This window comes from Halichoerus grypus, chromosome 14, assembly GCF_964656455.1.
Source record: "Halichoerus grypus chromosome 14, mHalGry1.hap1.1, whole genome shotgun sequence".
Taxonomy (NCBI): domain Eukaryota; kingdom Metazoa; phylum Chordata; class Mammalia; order Carnivora; family Phocidae; genus Halichoerus; species Halichoerus grypus.
This window is the reverse complement of record NC_135725.1, coordinates 86,335,149-86,352,994: the sequence shown is the minus strand read 5'-3', so window position 1 is coordinate 86,352,994 and position 17,846 is coordinate 86,335,149. Positions and strand designations below refer to the sequence as shown.

At 56.7% G+C, this 17,846-nt stretch overlaps 2 protein-coding genes across 6 annotated transcripts; one reads left to right on the top strand and one right to left on the bottom strand.

Moving 5' to 3' along the window:
* Positions 1-1,284: 1,284 nt before the first annotated feature.
* Positions 1,285-5,000, top strand: TOR2A (torsin family 2 member A). 3 transcript variants are annotated; one of them, XM_036112826.2, is made up of 5 exons: positions 1,308-1,522; positions 2,129-2,394; positions 3,031-3,206; positions 3,880-4,007; positions 4,219-5,000. In XM_036112826.2, exons 1-5 carry the CDS (start codon positions 1,372-1,374, stop codon positions 4,461-4,463), a joined length of 966 nt encoding a protein of 321 aa, XP_035968719.1. In that variant the 5' UTR covers positions 1,308-1,371; the 3' UTR covers positions 4,464-5,000. The 3 variants fall into 3 exon arrangements, with proteins under 3 accessions (XP_077917933.1, XP_035968719.1, XP_035968721.1); XM_078061807.1 differs by lacking the exon at positions 3,880-4,007 and having other exon boundaries at positions 1,285-1,522; XM_036112828.2 differs by lacking the exon at positions 2,129-2,394 and having other exon boundaries at positions 1,385-1,522.
* On the bottom strand, positions 4,931-17,810 carry TTC16 (tetratricopeptide repeat domain 16). 3 transcript variants are annotated; one of them, XM_078061804.1, is made up of 14 exons: positions 17,442-17,810; positions 16,532-16,704; positions 16,108-16,198; positions 15,808-15,951; positions 14,915-15,015; positions 14,694-14,823; positions 12,649-12,863; positions 11,763-12,007; positions 11,272-11,413; positions 9,426-9,591; positions 8,751-8,897; positions 8,432-8,590; positions 6,846-6,933; positions 4,931-6,468 (listed from the first exon to the last, which is right to left on the bottom strand). In XM_078061804.1, exons 1-14 carry the CDS (start codon positions 17,457-17,459, stop codon positions 5,540-5,542), a joined length of 2,748 nt encoding a protein of 915 aa, XP_077917930.1. In that variant the 5' UTR covers positions 17,460-17,810; the 3' UTR covers positions 4,931-5,539. The 3 variants fall into 3 exon arrangements, with proteins under 3 accessions (XP_077917930.1, XP_077917931.1, XP_077917932.1); XM_078061805.1 differs by lacking the exon at positions 6,846-6,933 and having other exon boundaries at positions 6,258-6,468; XM_078061806.1 differs by lacking the exon at positions 4,931-6,468 and having other exon boundaries at positions 6,861-6,996.
* Positions 17,811-17,846: the final 36 nt, after the last annotated feature.

Sequence of the window (17,846 nt, the reverse complement as noted above, 5' to 3'; positions counted from 1 at the left end):
CCAGGAGCCACTGTTACAGCCAATACTAAAACCCAGTACCAGTCCTGGAGGAGCTCACAGACCAGTGGGGGAAAGAAACAGCTAATTCCAACCAGGGGGAGAAATCCTGGCCAGCCCCTACTCCCACCCCGTTTCCTGCTTGGGGAAGCCCAGCAAAGATTCCCACAAATGCACAACCAAGCATTCCAGATGTTTGGAGTGGAAGGGCTTGTTGAAATTTAGGATTCCAACTCTCCCCTGGAAAACGGAACTGGAGGGAGAAGGGACTGTCCTGGGGTCACAGCAGCAGAATGAGGGAGGCTGGAACCTGGGTGTCCTCACCTGGAGTTCTTTCCTTTTCTCAACAGAGGGAACTACTTATTTCTTTTCAGGGTCCCAGAAAGCTTCGTGTGTGTGTGTGTGTGTGTGTGTGTGTGTGTGTGTGTGCGCGCGCAGGGTGGGTGGGTCAGGGAATCTCTAAGAAGGGCCATGAATGCAGTTGTCTTGATTCCATGGGTAGGGGAGGTAGGCAATGTGGATAAACACGATTCCTATCCAGGCTGGAGGCCTGGGGAGCCTGTTCACTGAATATGAAACGTCTTGGGTCCTTTGCCTTCTGAATCCTTTGACCAAGAGAGACTGGGTAACAGTGCATTAGATCTTTGGCAGCAGCTTGACTTGGGTTCAGTTCTATTATTTATGAGCCTTGGACAGAGGCTTAACCCCTTGGGTCCCAATTTCATCCTCAATAAAATAAGGACAATAACAAAATCGATTCCTTAGGATTGATGTTAAAGCACTTAGGGCAGAGTAGCTGCTAGGTAGGGGACTGCCATGTTTCATACATAATGGATTGCCAATAATCATTTATTGATTACTTTCCGAGTCAAAACACTTTACGTTCCTGTACCTCATTGAAATATCACCGTTTCTCTGTATGGCAGGTACTGTTATCGTAAGACATATAAGGGACCTAACACTAATGGCACCTAGTAAGTGCTTACCAAAAGCTCTATTACTGAGCGCTCTTTTGTCATATAAAAAAAGAGCATGGAAAAGGAGCTTTGCAAGGCTTAAGGTGCCGCACAAGTTTTTGCTACAATTGTTACGTCACCCTTTGTGGTCATAATCCTTTATTATTCTTTCGGCGCTATTATGGTCTCCTAGTTACCGTGGCCACGGAAACGCGGCCCGCCGTCCTGGATTGGGACGGTTCGCGGGCTCCCCCTAGAGGCTACCTTCCGGTCCTGCTGCGGGACGACGGCTCGGGCCTTTCCGGGGGGAGCCGGGAGTTGTAGGCTACGGAAGGTGGCTGCCGCCCAGAGAGGCACGCCGGGAATTGTGGTCCCAGGGAGGGGCGGTTGGCCCAGACCCGGCTCCCGTCTCACCCGCATGGCGGCTGCGACTCGCGGCTGCCGGCCCTGGGGCTCGCTCCTTGGGTTGCTGGGGCTGGTCTCGGCCGCGACCGCCGCCTGGGACCTGACTTCGCTGCATTGCCACTTCGGCACCTTCTGCGAATGTGACTTCCAGCCCGACTTTCAGGGTGAGGAGCCGCAGGAGCCCGGAGTGCAAGGGCCCGCGGACCGGGGAGCTCTCGGACTCTGGGGTTGCCCCCGGGCCACACCTGGAGGGTAGAACTGAGGGGCGGGACCCGCAGACTTCCGGGTGGCCCAGGCCGCAAGTGGGCCCGGCGTTGAGGGACTGAGAGTCTCGAGTACTGGACTTGGGGCAAGGGTTTGGGGAAGCATGTTTGGGAGTCCAGGCAGAGCCCTGCCAGGACGGAGAGAGGCATTTGACAGCAGGGCCTTGGGGGGAGGATTGGGCCTCCACAGTGGACTGGCCATCAGGGGAGAAGCCTGCCTTGGGAATGGGCAGGAAGTCTTGGGCCAAACCTGTTGACTGCTCACAGCCACTTAGAGCTGAGCGCAATGCAGAGGGCCAGCTGGTGGGGGCGCTGCCGAGCCAAGTCAGGTGTGAGGGTGGCTGCTGCTGCCGGAGTCCCCAAGGGCCCCACTCCCTTTCCAAAGACAGTTTGTAAAACTGTCCAAGACACAGGGATCCCTAGACCAGGTTCCAGACATGACTCTTCCCCACCCCCTTGTGTGGCAAGCGTGTGTCTTCAGCTCTGATACTGTCCTTGTGGCCCTAGGTCTGGAGTGTGACCTGGCCCAGCACCTGGCCGGCCAGCACTTGGCCAAGGCATTGGTGGTGAAGGCACTGAAGGCCTTTGTGCAGGACCCAGCCCCCACCAAGCCACTGGTCCTCTCCCTGCATGGCTGGACAGGCACTGGGAAGTCCTACGTTAGCTCCCTTCTGGCGCACTATCTCTTCCGGGGTGGCCTCCGCAGCCCCCATGTTCACCACTTTTCCCCCATCATCCACTTCCCCCACGCCAGCCACATGGAGCGCTACAAGGTAGGCTGGTGGCATCCTGGACCACCATTCACCTGCATGTTGGGGTGCCAGACCCTAGGGAATGAATGAGTCCTGAGTCCGGGGGGGGGGAGGGTGTCACTCGCTCCAGGCCGCACAGCCAGTTGGAGCCTCAGCCCTCAGGACCCATCATGAACAGAGCTCGAGATGGACAAGGGACGTGGGATTGTATAGTTGCAGGTATTATGTATTGAGCACTTACCTTTGCCAGTCTTGCGTTATCTTCTTTTTGTAAAGCATGGTCCCAATTTGAGGCTCGGAATAAGCATTTAGTAAATAGTAGCTCTTACTACTATCGTTGTTGTCGATTGCAGGGTCCTTTCTAGGCTGGTCTGTTTCAGCTGTCAACATTATTGACAAGGTTCAGGGAGCAGAAGGGAACCTTCCTCTTTTATGGAAAGTAGGGGCTATCAGAGAAGGAGTCCTGAACAAGGCCTGGGTTTGAGTCTCTGTGCGCTTGCTGACTTGCTGTGTGTGTGAGCTTGAACAAGTCTCTGACCCCTTGGGGCCACAGTTTTGTCACCAGCCCCAGGAAAGGATTAGTTCTTGCCTTCAGAAGAAGTCTGATGTGAGAGGAGTATCTCCAGGTGCCTTCAAACTCCTGCCTCTCCCCTGCAGAAAGATCTTAAGAGCTGGGTCCAGGGAAACCTCACAGCCTGCAGCCGCTCCCTCTTCCTCTTTGATGAGATGGACAAGCTGACCCCAGGCCTGATGGAGGTCCTGCTACCTTTCCTGGGCTCCTCCTGGGTTGTGTTTGGGACCAACTATCGCAAAGCCATCTTCATCTTCATCAGGTGGGCCCATCTTTGCAGCAGCATGGTGCGGGGACATTTGTCCAACGTCTCAGCTATCCAGTCTTGGCCTGTGGTCCCACACCAGAATACCTTTCCCCCCGGGGCCCAGTTGGGCTTTCCCAAAGCCCCTCACACTGGCTGTGACACTGTTATTCAAATTTTGACATTCTCAAAGCCCATTCTGGGCTCAGTCTTTGGGATCCTCACTGTTTCTTTGTGGAACGATTTTTCCCTCTTTTGGGGCCAGGAGGACACAGACCTGGGAAAAATAGGACTAGAATTCTAGTCGCACCTCTAAGAGTTCTAGCTGTATTTCCTTGGGCAAATCACTTCACCTCTCTGAACTCCCATCTCCTCTTCTGCACAGCAGGGCCAATATTAATGCCCCACTGTCCTCCTAGAGGCTCGGGGAGGGAAAGTCAGTTAAGGGACCCAAAAGTGTTTTGTAAACTTTAAAGTGCACGGCACATATAAGTGAATTTCCAGGCATGGTTGGAGACACAGGCTCTGGAGAGGGGAAGTAGTTCCTATTGTGTATTTTCAGTGGGTTTGGCTCCTGCTGGTACTGAGCAGGGTGCCCAGGCTCAGGTTGTGTTGGGTGGCACATGGGAAGCAAGGGCCAAATCCCGCCCCCCACGGTCTGAGCCGTGGCCCGCTTTCCCCATGGTTTCAGCAACACTGGTGGCGAGCAGATCAACCAGGTGGCCCTGGAGGCGTGGCGTGGCCGCCGGGAACGGGAGGAGATCCGCCTGCAGGAGCTGGAGCCTGTCATCTCCCAGGCTGTGCTGGACAACCCGCACCGTGAGTTCAGCTGGGGAGGCCTCCCCGCCCGGGGTAACTTCAGCAGGCTGAGGCTTCACACCCACAACCACTGAGCTGGGCCAGGGTCTCCCCGGGTCTGATGCACGGCCCACTGACCCGGTACTTCTCAGCCCAGGCTTTGGCGCTCCTGGCTGTCATGCAACCTCCCTGAGCCCACCACAGACCCTTCCCGTATTGCCTCTTCCTGCAGATGGCTTCTGGCGCTCAGGCATCATGGAAGAGCATCTCGTAGACGTCCTGGTGCCCTTCCTACCACTGCAGCGGCACCACGTGCGGCACTGCGTGCTCAACGAGCTGGCCCAGCTGGGCCTGGAGCCGAGGGAGGAGGTCCTCGAGGCTGTGCTGGACAGCACCACCTTCTTCCCTGAGGAAGAACAGCTCTTTTCCTCCAACGGCTGCAAGACTGTGGCCTCCAGAATTGCTTTTGTCCTCTGACTCTCCAGATGGCGTCCTTGCTCTCTTCTCCCTGGCCAGGCTGTGCAGGAAAGCCCTGGGGCCCCTGCAGTAGGGCCCCTTTTCCTGAGCCTCCTGGAGAGCGAGACCCAGAGCCCAAAGTGAAGATGAGGAGGCATGCTGGCTGGGCCATGGGACAGAGGGCCCTGGCCTCTTAACTGGTCTGAGGGCCTCTTGACCTTTGCTTCCTTCCCTGGAGAAACCACTGGTGACCCCAGAACTTCAATGAGCCTTGACCTTGCCCTCCAGCCTAAGCCTTCTTAAAATGTGAATTGTAACTCAGGGACTGTGGCTCATGGCTGCTCTCTCCCTCTTCGGTCGGTTACTCTTGGCCCCTTGCTCCGGCACCGTACTCTGAAGCCTCCATCCCACACCCCGTGTCCCGTACTGTAAAGCCGGGCTGAGACTGCTCAGTCTTCATGAACAGAGGGACTCAAGCTGCCACTTGGGCCTGGTTTTTAAAGTTTTTAATTTTATAAGAGAACAAATACAATAAACTTAGCCATGGGACCAGAAGAATGTTGGCTGAGGTATCTAATTGCTCTGGAAGGAGGCTGTTTTGCTGGGTGCCAGTGAGTGTGTGTGGGGGTTAGAATCTCTTCCATACCCAGCAAGAAGTGAGGGGGCTGAATGGCCCCCTTCAGGGAGCAGTGTAACTGCTGGGCCAGCCTTGATTTTTCTGGGGTTCTGGTCAGGCCCTAGGTGGTCTGGGGTTTTCTGAGATTTGGGCTCAGTCCTTAGGTGACCTCAGTCTTGCTGGAACCTGGGCTTGTGTTCTGGCTCCAGCTCTGGGCAGCCGTGGTCTTGCTGGACCTTTGGCATTGGTCCTGAGTGGCCTCAGTGTTGCTGGGGCTCCAACTTGGATCATAGAAATCCTTGGTCTTGCTAGAACTTCGGATCAGTCCCCCGCTCCGGCCATGGGTGGCAGCCTTACTGGGTTCCCAACTCTGGCAATGGGCAGCCTTGATCTTTCTAAGCCTCTTCCTTGGGCCCTGAGTGGCCTTGGTCTTGTTAGGCTTTTGTCTTGGGCCTTGGGTAGCCTCAGTCTGGCTGGGCCTCTAGCTCTGGCCCTGGGTGGCCTCAGTCTGGCTGGAACTCTGGCTCTGGCCCTGGGCGGCCTCCATCCTGCTGGGCCTCCGGCTCTGGCCCTGGGTGGCCTCAGTCTGGCTGGAACTCTGGCTCTGGCCCTGGGCAGCCTCCATCTTGCTTGGCCTCCGGCTCTGGCTATGGGCGGCCTCCGTCCTGCTGGGCCTCCGGCTCTGGCCCTGGGCAGCCTTTGTCCTGCTGGGCCTCCGGCTCTGGCCCTGGGCGGCCTCCGTCCTGCTGGGCCTCCGGCTCTGGCCCTGGGCGGCCTCCGTCCTGCTGGGCCTCCGGCTCTGGCCCTGGGCGGCCTCCGTCCTGCTGGGCCTCCGGCTCTGGCCCTGGGCGGCCTCCGTCCTGCTGGGCCTCCGGCTCTGGCCCTGGGCGGCCTCCACCTTGCTGGGCCTCCGGCTCTGGCCCTGGGCGGCCTCCACTTTGCTGGGCCTCCGGCTCTGGCCCTGGGTGGCTTTGGTCCTGCTGGGGCTCTGGCTCTGGCCCTGGGCGGCCTCTGTCCTGCTGGGCCTCCGGCTCTGGCCCTGGGTGGCCTTGGTCCTGCTGGGCCTCCGGCTCTGGCCCTGGGCAGCCTCCACCTTGCTAGGCCTCCGGCTCTGGCCCTGGGTGGCTTTGGTCCTGCTGGGGCTCTGGCCCTGGGCGGCCTCCATCTTGCTGGGCCTCCGGCTCTGGCCCTGGGTGACTTTGGTCCTGCTGGGGCTCTGGCTGTGGCCCTGGGTGGCCTTGGTTTTTCTGGGGCTGTGGCTCAAGCTTAGGTGTTCTCTGTTCTCCAGCAGGTCTGAGGATTGAGTCTTCAGCAGTGGGGAGTCAGAGGATGTCACAGCAGTGGCTGAGGTGCTCTTGTATTCCTGGCAGATAGTGGACGTCTCTGTCTCTGAGGTGGACATGGTCCTGACTGGGAAGGATGAACCAAGAGCATCCGTTAGGCTGCCCTGCTCAGACAGCTCCAGGAAAAGGAGGTGTAGGCCTCACCCTTGCCTCTATTCCAGAGGCCTTGCACGGCCAAGGGGAAGGTCTGCCAGATGACGCCAGCCCAGCACTCCTCGGCAACCCAAGCCCTGCAGGTGGGCCTGGGCTGTGGGATAAATGGGAGACGCTGAGGGCTCACCATGCCCCATTCAAAGTGAGGATTCTTCCTCCTGCTCTACAATCACAGAACTAGAAGTAGCAGAGCCCAAATGCACATGCAGGCCAAGGAGTCTCTGACTCCTGACTTCTGCCTAATCTGCTGCTTTGGCTTACTCAGGCCTAGCGAGAGTACTGGGGACTTACAGCCAAAGATGGAGCCTGAAGAGGTCTGGTCGAGGTAGCTGTCGGACAGGGACCTCATCCTGCTGGGTGCAGGCTCCCACTGCTCCTCCTAGGGCAGAAGACAGGTGGGGCCGTTGCAGGCCATGGGAGGCCCTGGGCCAGCGGCTCAGCTCTGGAAGGAAGGCCAGCAGCTCAGAGCTCCTCAGGGGGCCCAGCTGGGGCTGGGCAGCACGAGAGGTGAAGACTGGACAGGGAAGGGAGTGGTCGGACTCGACCGGCAGGGCACTGTGAGAAATTTCGGCAGTGTTCAAGAGGCTGCTTGGGCCTCAGGTCTGCCGTCTACAAAGTGCAAATTAGTTTCAATGTGGGACAGTCCTCTGTAAACTGTAAAGTGCCGTACCCTGGGGAATGGCTAGTGAAGAACTGAGCTTTTTATGCTTACCATTCTATCCCATTTCGTCCTCCCACATATCGGGGAGGGAACTACCGTTTTTACCATTTCATGGACCAGAAACCAAGGCTCCAGGAGCCTAAGCAGCCTGCCCTCGACACAGCAAAGAAGCAGAGGAGCAGAGTTGAATCCAGGCCTGCGGGACTCCACAGCCCGGCTCTTGGCTGCTGGCCGCCTCAGGCCCACTCACGCCTGCGGGCAGTGGGGGGTGTGTGGAAGCGGGGAGGGGGCAGGCAGAGTCCCAGCAACCAGCAGGCGCCGGCCCCACATCTCCCCAAGGGAGGGAGCTCACAATGACCTCGGGGCGGGGGGGGGGGGAGGGCGGGCAGAAAGTTTTGTATTTTTGTGTTCCAGTGTGAGCTAGAGAACTGTAGCACTAGCCTTTGCCATTTACAGCAAGGGGTGCTGGTCTTCCGTTTACTTCATTTTCATAAAGTTTCCTTTGAACACAAAGGTACTTGCTGTCCGTCAGCAATTGAGTGGGCAGATCGTGGGACTTTCACAGGATGGAATTCTCAACCAGCGATGAGAACAAGCAGTCAACTTAGATACACCTCACAAACATGCTTAGCGAAGGGAGTCCCCAGACAAGCGGGCACACCGTATTTGCCCACTGATGTGAAGAAACATGCACGTTCAGTTGTGATGTTAAGGATCAGGACAGCCTTGGGGGTGCACTGGGCTAAGGGAGGGGGCATGAGGGGGCTTCTGCGGAGCTGGGAGTGTGTTCTTTCGATAGGTAATGGCGTCATGTGTGTACTCGGTTTGTGAAAATTCACCAGCTCACTCACTATTGATCTGTGTGCTTTTCTATATTTATGTGACATTCAATAAAAAGTTCTTAGAGACGGATTTAAGAATTAAGAAAATCCTGGCACAATGGCCAGTGCACACAGAATTTATGAAGGTGAGTGTGGCAAGGTGTGGGGAGGCCTCTCTATGAGGAGTCCACATCCTCTTGCCCTTCCTCAGGGGTACTCCTTATTGATACCATCCCCATCTCACAGCAGAAGGACCCCAGCCCAAGTCACACAGAGTGGTGGCAGAACCAGGCCTGGATGCGAGCCTCTAGACAGTCTGCCTCCCTCAGTCCTGGCTCGGGCTACGCTCCACCCCAGACCTCAAGGGCTGTAGGCCCCAGCATGTGGCCACTCACCTCTTCCTCCTTGTGGAGGGCCTCAGCTTCGTTTGCACCTGCTGGCTCTCCTGTCAGGGTCTGGGGAGTGGCCTGGAGCTCTTCAGAGTTCCCCAACAAAGGCTTCCACCAGAACTGCAGGGCCCGCGCCTTCTCGCGCTCTCGTTCCCGCTGTCTGAGCTGCCTGCCAAGCCATGGCCCCAGAGTGCTGGGTAAGCCCCCCTGACTCGGCCCACCATCCCCAGGGTCCCGAGAGTGGCCTGAGGAGGCAGCAGGAGCAGGAGGAGCCTTGATGCCCAGCCATTTCCCACTCCTGGTCCGCGGCCCCCACTTGAGGAACTTGCCCCACGATGCCTCGAGGGATGCCAGCCTGCAGGCTGCTCTCCAACACCCGATTCAACTGCAGCCTGGCCAGGTGGGCCACCTGGCTGCAGAGCACCTCCTCCACCGACATGCCCGGGAAGAGGCTGGCCATCAGTGGGAGCACCTGCCAGGAAAGAGCCAGGTGTGGGCCAGGGCAGGGGGCAGACGGTGTGGTGCCGCCCTGCCCTCGCAGAGCCCTTCTCAGGGCTGACGTGGGAAGGGTTTACTAGTTCCTGATTTTACAGGGCCAGACCTCCTTGCCCCAGAACTGGGAGGAGCCCGCCAGGAGGCCCACCGGGAGGGGGCGCCCTGACTAGGCCAGCCGTGGGTGTCGGAGCCGGCTTCTGCGGGTCTGACGTCTAAGCATGTGCCCTGGGGCAAGGGTACGAACTTCTCTGAGCTCTACCCTCCTCACCTGCAAATTGGGGGGGGTGGGGGTGGGGGGATAATGTTAGCGGTCCCGTGGGGTGCTGAAGAGGGGTAAACAGAGCAACGCCAGCTGAAGTGGCTGGAACAGTACCTGGCATGGCCTGGCATCGGCAGCTGTTAGTTTTGCTAGGAAACCAGACCTCTTTTAGGAACAGGGAGTATCTTTAGGCAACCACAGGTATTGACTCTGGAGCCTGCCCCCCCTGGCCCAGCAGGAACCTACCTTGGGTTGCTTGGGGCTGAGGAGCAGGACAGTGGCAACATCCAGGCGGGCCCCCAAAATGTTCTGCAGGAGCTGCCGGGTCCTGGCACGGTGCAGGTAGTACTGGGCCTTCTGGGGGTTGTGCCGGATGGCCACTGAGAAGTGGCTATCCGCCTTATGGAACTGCCTGCGGGACACAGTGGGCCACAGGCTGTCGTGGGCTGGGCCCCAGGGAGGGACATGGTGGCTCCTGGGCCCCACTGGGGAGTATGGGATAAATCAGGCTGCTGGTCTCTGCTGCCCCACCTCCACCATGCCCCTCTGCTCTTCTTCTGCCAGCTACACTCTTTTTTTTTTTTTTAAAGATTTTATTTTATTTATTTGACAGAACGCAAGAGAGGGAACACAAGCAGGGGGAGTGGGAGAGGGAGAAGCAGGCTTCCCGCGGAGCAGGGAGCCCGATGCGGGGCTCGATCCCAGGACCCTGGGATCATGACCTGAGCCGAAGGCAGATGCTTAATGACTGAGCCACCCAGGCGCCCCTGCCAGCTACACACTTAACGGCCCCAACACTTATGCTAGTACAAGACCCCAGTGTAAGTGAATGTTTTTAATATCCTGGACTAAGGAGGGCCTTTCGAGAATCTCACAAACCCAGCAGCTAAAAATGAGAAAATTAATTTGACTATGATTAAATCCCAAGTTACTGAGTAGCAAAACCACCACAAAGGAAAGCAATAAATAGGGGAAATATATTTTCCCATAGAAGGCAGACAATAAGCTAAGTTTCCTAGCCTACAAAGAACTCCTGTAACAACAACAACAAAAAGTTTTAATGAGCAATTTATTATTTTTTAAAAAATCTTATTTATTTAAGTAGGCTCTAAGCCCAGTGTGGGGCTTGAACTCATGACCCCGAGATCAAGAGCTGCACGCTCTACTGACTGAGCCAGCCAGGCGCCCCTTCGTGAGCAATTTAACAGCAAAAGGGGCAAAAGGTTTGGGCCAGCCATAATGACCAACAAACACGAAAAAGATGCTGGACCGCACTAGCAATTTAAGCACGCAACATAAATCAACTGTGAGAGAGCATTTTTTTGCCCACTAGATTTGCAGAGTTGAAAACAGTCTTCACACCCTGCACTGTGGAGGTTTGGGCAAACCAAGACTCTCCTTTCCCGGAGGAAGTTCATAGTGGCTCACCGTTTGTGGAGAACAACTGGATATTATTATGTTTTCAAATGTTAAATGTTCACACCGTTTAACAACAGTTTAGCTCCTAGCAATCTAATTATGGCATTACTAGTATAATGCATGAAAATGTATGTCCTGCATGCTCATCACATTATAATAAAAAAACAGAAAACAGCCCAATTAGTCATCAGTAGAGCGTTACCTAAAGAAATGAGTTGTACTTCCATAGAATGGAATACTATGCAAATAATAAGAGAGAATGAGGTAGTCCTATATATGTAATGACATTGGAAGTTAAAAAGCAAGTCAAAAAACAGTTTAGCATGACTTTAACTTTTGTAAACTGATAATAATTGTTCACATATGTATAGGAAACAATCTGGAGGGACCTTTACCAAACCTATGGGGGGGTTGGTGTTGGGAGACATATTAGAAGGAACGTTCAGGTTCTGAATTATGCATCATTACCAAACACTTCAGTTTTTTATAAAAAGCACAATTACCATAACAATATTCAGAAAAAAGTGAAGAATTTTTCACGAAAACTTGAAAACTAAAACCGTTATTTAGGAGACATACCTGGGAGAGCAGAGGATCTTGACCCAGGGGTCCCAGCAGGCGGTTCCATGCCAGCACCCCCACCCCACCCCCGGGGACCGCCCACAGCGCGCACCTGCTCCTCTGCTCGCAGAAGCCCATCCTCTCCTGCAGCAGGCCCATGCGCAGGTTGGCGCCCTCGTCCTGCGGGCTCAGTGCTAGCGCCTGCTGGTAGTCCGCCTCCGCAAAAATCAGGTTGCCCAGCTGGAAGAAGCAATCTAGGGCCCGGGGGATGGACGCAGGGGCTGAGCAGGCCCCCGACCCCAGTGCCCAGGAGCCTCAGCCCAGCCTGCTCCACCCTATGGGGGATCCTAGACCGGTGGCTGTGAACTCCCAAACTCCCACTCCCGTGGGTGGTAGAGGGTGCCTGCCAAGGTTTTCCGTGCCTCGGGCACCTCTCCCCAGCCGCCTGATTCTGAGCATTTTGAAGAGACTGTAGCCAGTTTGTCTAAGGCAACACTTCGCAGAATGTGTCCCCAGATCCCTGAAGCTCTTTCCCTCCTCCCTCCCTCCCTCCCTCCCTCCCTCAAGGGCGCCTTAGAGGGGCGAGGGGCAGCCCCCGCTCACCGCCCCGGTTGATGTAGAGGCCCTTCTCCTGCTGCTCGGCCTTGAGGGCCTTGTTGAGCAGTAGCACGCCCTCCTCGTGGGCACCGTGCTGGTAGCAGTGCACGGCGAAGTCATTGTAGGTCAGCAACAGCTGCCGCTGAGCCTGCCGCACCATGCCCTCCTGGCTCTCACTCATCATGTCCAGCGCCTTCAGGAGGTCCTCCACGGCGGCATCAAACTCCTGGAGCCGGCGGTACACGGTGCCCCTGTGGGGGAGGGACGTGAAGGCCAAGGCACCCCTACCCACTGGGGCGGCCGGCCAGGACGTTGGCCACTCTGGGCCTTCTGACCTGGGCTGGTGGCGCGAGGGCCCTCTCTTCACGCGCTGGTTTGGGTGTGGGGCCGGCTCTGGATTACTACTCGGATAGCCTGCTGGTCATGGGTAGTTTTCCTTTACCCAAAAATAGCTTCCATCTTTCTTTTTAGGAAGTAGGTGCGTGCATACCAACCTCTATGCTAAGGTCTTTTTGTACCTGGGACAGATGTTTTACCCCACTGTTTATATGAGAAAACCTAGACTCAAGAAAGGTACATGGCCCCAAATCATGTAATAAGTCCTGGGCAAGGGGTAGATTCAAACCCAAGCCTTGGCCACTGAGCTGGGCTGAGTCTCCCTGCGTGAATGCTCAGCAGGCTTGGGGGTCCAGGATTCCCAGGTGAACTAAGGTGGCTGCCTGCCCCTCCTCCAAGGGCAATAGCAGCTAAGACCTCTCCCTGGCTTTGACCCTAATGGGGAGTAGGGAAAGATTATTAGAGGCTACTTGGGGAAACTGAAGCCTGGGGAGGATTAAGTCCTCTTCTGAGACCATACAGCAGGACCCAAGATGGGTACCTCCCCACACAGTACCGGAAGAGGAAGAGGCTAGGGTCCAGAGGGTTGTTCTCAATGGCACAGTTGATGCGCTGCACAGCATGCTGCAGCTTGCCCTGCACAGCTAGGATCCCAGCATCCTGACGCGCCTTCTGGGCTTGGTCCACCATCATCTGGAGCAGCACCTTGGCCTGTGGGTGCTTGGGATCCAACAGCAAGGCGCTGTGCAGGTCTCGGTAGCAGAGGCTGGGCTGCAGGGGGCCAAGGATGGCATCAGGGCGGTAGGCTAAGCCGAGCTCTGCCCAGTCCCATGGAGAGGCACACCTCCAGACCATGTCACCCACCCTTGATGTCCCTGCATTGCTGTGCCACCTTTTTTGCCTCATGAAAGCAGCAGGGAGCATTATGAGAGAATCCCATCCCAGGCCCCATCCCTGCTGGTCCCTTTCCAGATGTGACCTCAGGAGAGCCAAGTCAGCCTGGGTGGTTTCTGCTGTAGAATGGTGTTGCAGATGTCTCCTCCATGTAGGACTTCTTCTAAGCTCACTCAAGGTGGGGGGAAGGCGTGTCCTCCTGACCATGATTGTCACATCCTCCCTATCCTCCCATGCATATGTCCTCCCCAACTCCCCTGACCTTTAAGCCCAAGACAACTCTGACAATAGATGCAGGCCTGGGCCTGAGCAGAAAACACCCCCAGGCAAATACCTTCCACTGGGTGAACAAGTCTGTCAGTCAGTCAACAAACAGTTTTAGCAAGCATCCTGTGTCCTGTAGGATAATGGGTTGGACGGTGAGCAGGGCAAACAGTGTGGACACCAGTTGTGAGTGGAAGTCAGGAGGGGGAAGATGGCAGAGGCTCGGGACAGGGCTTTGGAGTAGGTGGGCTTGGGTTCAAGGGCAGCACCACACAGAACTGGCTGTGTGACCCTGGGCAAGTCACCCAGGCCCTCTGGACCCATTTCCTCATCTGTGAAAAGAGGACAATGGGTTGTATCTACTCAAATGATTACCTCAAGTCGTAAAGACAAGCATGAGTCAAGCGCTTAGAACGCGCCTATGCATTACAGGGGCTGAGGTGGCAGGAGGGGCCAAACTCCCACAGTCAATAATTACCAATAATTACTAGTCTCCTACCTTGGAAGGAGACTCTCACTGACTCACTGTGGGGGCCCAGAAGCCCAGCCCCCAGCATAGGGAGGCTCAAGTTTCCAGCTACCCCCAGGATGCACCACCTGGTGACTGAGGTGAACCCGCCCACCTGAGTCTCCCCCTGAGTTTCCCAGCTCCCATGCACCAGGCCAAGCCCGAACACCAGGCATTGTTCCGGATCCCTCCCTTTCCCTCATGCCCTCCCCCATCCGTCTCTGCTGCTGACTTCCAAAGGACTGTGGGACCAGCCCCTTTCTGGCCACCCTCACGGCCATCCTCGCCTCCACCCTCCTCTCTGGCTGGACGGCACCCAGGCTCCTGGCCTCCAGTCTTGCCCCTCCAGCCCAGACTCCCCCTGGCAGCCACAGGATCTTTCTAAAGCCCACTGCCCCAGAGAGCAACCCTTTGGAGGCCCCAGGAAGAAGTCAGGGGCCTCCTCGGTTCACAAAACCCTACCTGATGCCCTCTCATACCTGCAGTCCCTCCTCTCTTGTGACCCCAAGTCTCCCTTGTCCCCACGCTGTTCCCTGTACTTTCTGGCTCCAAGCCCGGACAGTGAGGCAAATAAGGAGAGACAGGAAAGGAGGAGGAAGGGCCACCTTATCTAACGGATCCTTGGGTGCCCCCACGCTGTGCTGCTTCCTGCACTTGTGAAATCATCCTCTGTGCAATTATCTGCTCAAGGACATCTCTCTTGGGCTCTAACTCCCATGGGGGCGGGATGGCACAGGTTTCTCACCTTGTGGCTTCTGGGGGCCGACACAGGCCTGGCACAGAGCTAGAGCTGAGTGATAGCAGGACAACTATGCTGAGTGGCCAACGAAGGTCCCCACCACACGGGCGGCCTGATGGCCTTCCTTAATCTCAGAGTATGCTGGGGGCACCCACAGAGGGGAAGGGCCACCCCCGCCCCGCCCTCCCCGCTCTACCTTCTGGAAGAAGTTGTAGAGCCTGGCCCGGAGGATGAAGACATCGGCATTGGTCGTGCCAAGCTTCACCTCCTTGGCGATGAGCGAGAGGCAGTCCTGATGCTGTTCGAGGGCCAGGAGACAGGCCATGCTGAGAAGAGAGGGCAAAGATGCTCTGTCCGCAGGGCGAGAGGGGCAGGAAGGGGCTGCAGGGAGAACACGGCCGCACGCCTGGCGCTCACCATCGGTAACGGAAGCTGGCTTTCTCAGGCTGGAGCGCAGAGGCTTGCGAGAAGACCCTCAGGGCTTCTGGGAAGGCACGTTGCTCAAACAGGCACTGGCCCTGGGGACACAGGGGGCAGTCCCTTCTGCTTGTGACTCTGGCCCAGCAGCACCCACTAGCTACAGGGGGCACCCACTGGGGCAGGAGGAGAGAGAGACAAGAGCCAGGGACACAGCCCTATAGATCTGGGAGAAACTTTAGAGGACAGAGACATAGAGATGGAGAGAAGGTGACAGAGATGGAGAGAGATACAGAGCGAGGGAGAGACAGCAGAGACAGAATTATACAGTTGGCAAGACGGCAATACAGAAACAGGAACAGAAACAGAAAACCTTCGACTTTGTTGGTATTTTGTGGTTTGGTAATTTTATTTTGAATTGTAAATGGGGGATGCTATTACCTTTTTAGTGCTTAGAGCCTCTAGATGCTAGGTTTGTGTGGTCCAGGACAGCAGCCACTCACTTCATGTGGCTATACAAATTTAAATTAATTAATTAAATAAAATTTAAAAATCAGTTCCTCACTCACTATATTTCAAGGGCTCGGCAGTTCCACGTGGCTAATGGCTACCAGATTGGACAGTGCAGAGTAGACCACTATCATCGCTGCAGAAAGTTCTATTGGGCAATGCTGCAGAACTTTATCCAGCCCTGGTGGTAAACCATCTCTGGAGGTAGGAGAGGTCATGAGAGGGGCAGCAGGTGCAGACTCAGACATGGGGACAAGAAGGTCCCTAGAGAGACAGAGCTGGCCCCAGGAGCAAGGAAAACCCCCCACAGCTGGAGGGAGAGCCAACTGGCTTGGGTGTGAGGTGGACACAGTGGGCGGGCCTGCAGCAGCAGCCCAGGGCACCTGCAGGTAAAGGACCAAGGTAAGCCGCTCCAGGTACTTGGTGTTCTCTGGCTGCAAGGAGTAGGCCCTTCGCAGGTTCTGGGCAGCCGAGGAGAAGTCACAGAGTTGGATGTAGGCCTCAGCTCGTAAAGCGTAGAAGTCTACCTGAGGAAGAGGGGACCCAGGCTGCTGTCCCCTCTCTACCGTCTGCTGAGGCCCGATGCTCAACGATCAGAAGGGACTTGGTGACCCCGAGAGGAGGAGCCTGGCAGGCAGGACAGTGAGGGCAGTGTCAGCAACCACCTGTGCCCACCCCCTCACCAGGTGGGAGTCCAGGTGGAGGGCACGGGAAAAGAAGAGCACGGCCATCTCCCAGTCCTCTTTCTCCAAGCACTGCAGGCCTTGGTGGTAGCTGTAGGGGCAGGGGGGCACAGGCAGAGGGGCTGGCCCTGACTTTGACCAACCCAGGGCATACAGCTGTGGCCGCCGGAGTGGGTTGGGGGGAGGGGGGACGTGGGTGGAGAGACAGGGTGGGGCCGGTAGACAGAGACCCAGGGAGAGGAGCCTGGTATTCCTGGAGCTCATCCCGGCCAGCAGCCTTTCATCTGCTGAGGCAGAAGAGCCCTATTATACAACTGAGTTCACTGAAGCCCAGAGAGGGAGAGTAACTGACCCAAGGCTGTAGGGCACGCCACTCGCTGTGCAGGGTAGGAACCTGGGACCCTGGGACAAGGTAGTGACTCACTACTCCCTGACTTTGAGGGGCACTGTTAATCCCGTGACCTTCGGTTTTACATCATCCAAGTTCTGGAACACCTGGCTGCTCCCAAAGATGCGCTGTAGGGTTCCCTTTGGGACTGGAAACACCCATGGCTTTGGGATGGCCTTTGATTGAGCCGGGTCAAGCTCCAGAGCATCCTAGAACCAAGGGACAGCAAGCTGGGGCAGGCCTCAGAGAGGACCCCCGCCCCTCTTACACACTCTCCTCAGGTGTTTTACAGGATGGACGAGGGCTGGAAACGAGGCTGGCAGGAGGCACAATTTGGGTTCTGGTGGCAGTCCCATTCCCCTTAGGGATGTTCCAACTTTTCTCTCTTCAGTTCTGCCTCTCTCCCTCTCCTATGGTCAAGGTCAGGGGCCAGAGTTCTTACACTCACACTGCACTCTGCTCTCCTTCTGGTCCCCCGTCAGCTTCACCTCTAGTTCCAAAACTCCCAAAACTCTAATGTCTCCAGCTCAGGCCCTACCCCAAACTGCAGGCCCAGGAGGTCCCGCAGCCCTTTGCATATCCTGCGGGACCCTCATGCCCAGCAGGGCAAGTTGAACACCTCACCTGACTTCTGCCCCAGGCTCTCCCACCTTGGTGACTCCACCTTTTCAGCCAGTCACCTCTGTCCTATCAGTCCTCATGTCCTGTCTGTCCCACTTCCTAAAGATCTCTTAGATCCCTTCTCTTCTCTCATCCTCTCGTCTGGGCCAATGCCCTCTCTGCCGGGACGCCAGCTCCGGCCAAGCTCACACGTCTCAAGCCCTCACTTCTCGGCACTGCGGCCAGGGACTTTCCTGAATCGCACAACTTATCCTGCCTCTCCTGTACTTGAAACCTTTCCTGCGAACTCCCCCTCGGCCTCTTCTCTCCTGACCCTCTCCCGCACCTCTCTGGAGTTTGTCATGAATTCCCCTCCGAAGGGAGGACCTCTCGAGGCCCACTCCGGCCGTTGCCAGGCGCCATCTCCCGGACGCCCACAGGCTCCGCCCCCCCAGGCCACGCCTCCGGAATCCAAGGGTTGTTAGAGCCGGAAGGAGGTTAGCAAAAACTTATCAGCCGGGAAGGCTGAGGCTACGTCAGGGAGAGGACTTGCCAGGTTTCCGCAGCGTTGCAGGGCCACAGCAGGGGCCAGAACAAGGCTCCCTCCTCCCAACCCGGAGGTCACATAAGGGCTCCGCGAGTTCACAAAAAACTCCACAGAAACACTGTGAGGTGGCGCCGCGGAACTAGCTGAGGCGCCAGTCAAGGCCACCGCCCCGCCACTTCCGCCCCTTAGAAGCCCGGCCCGCCC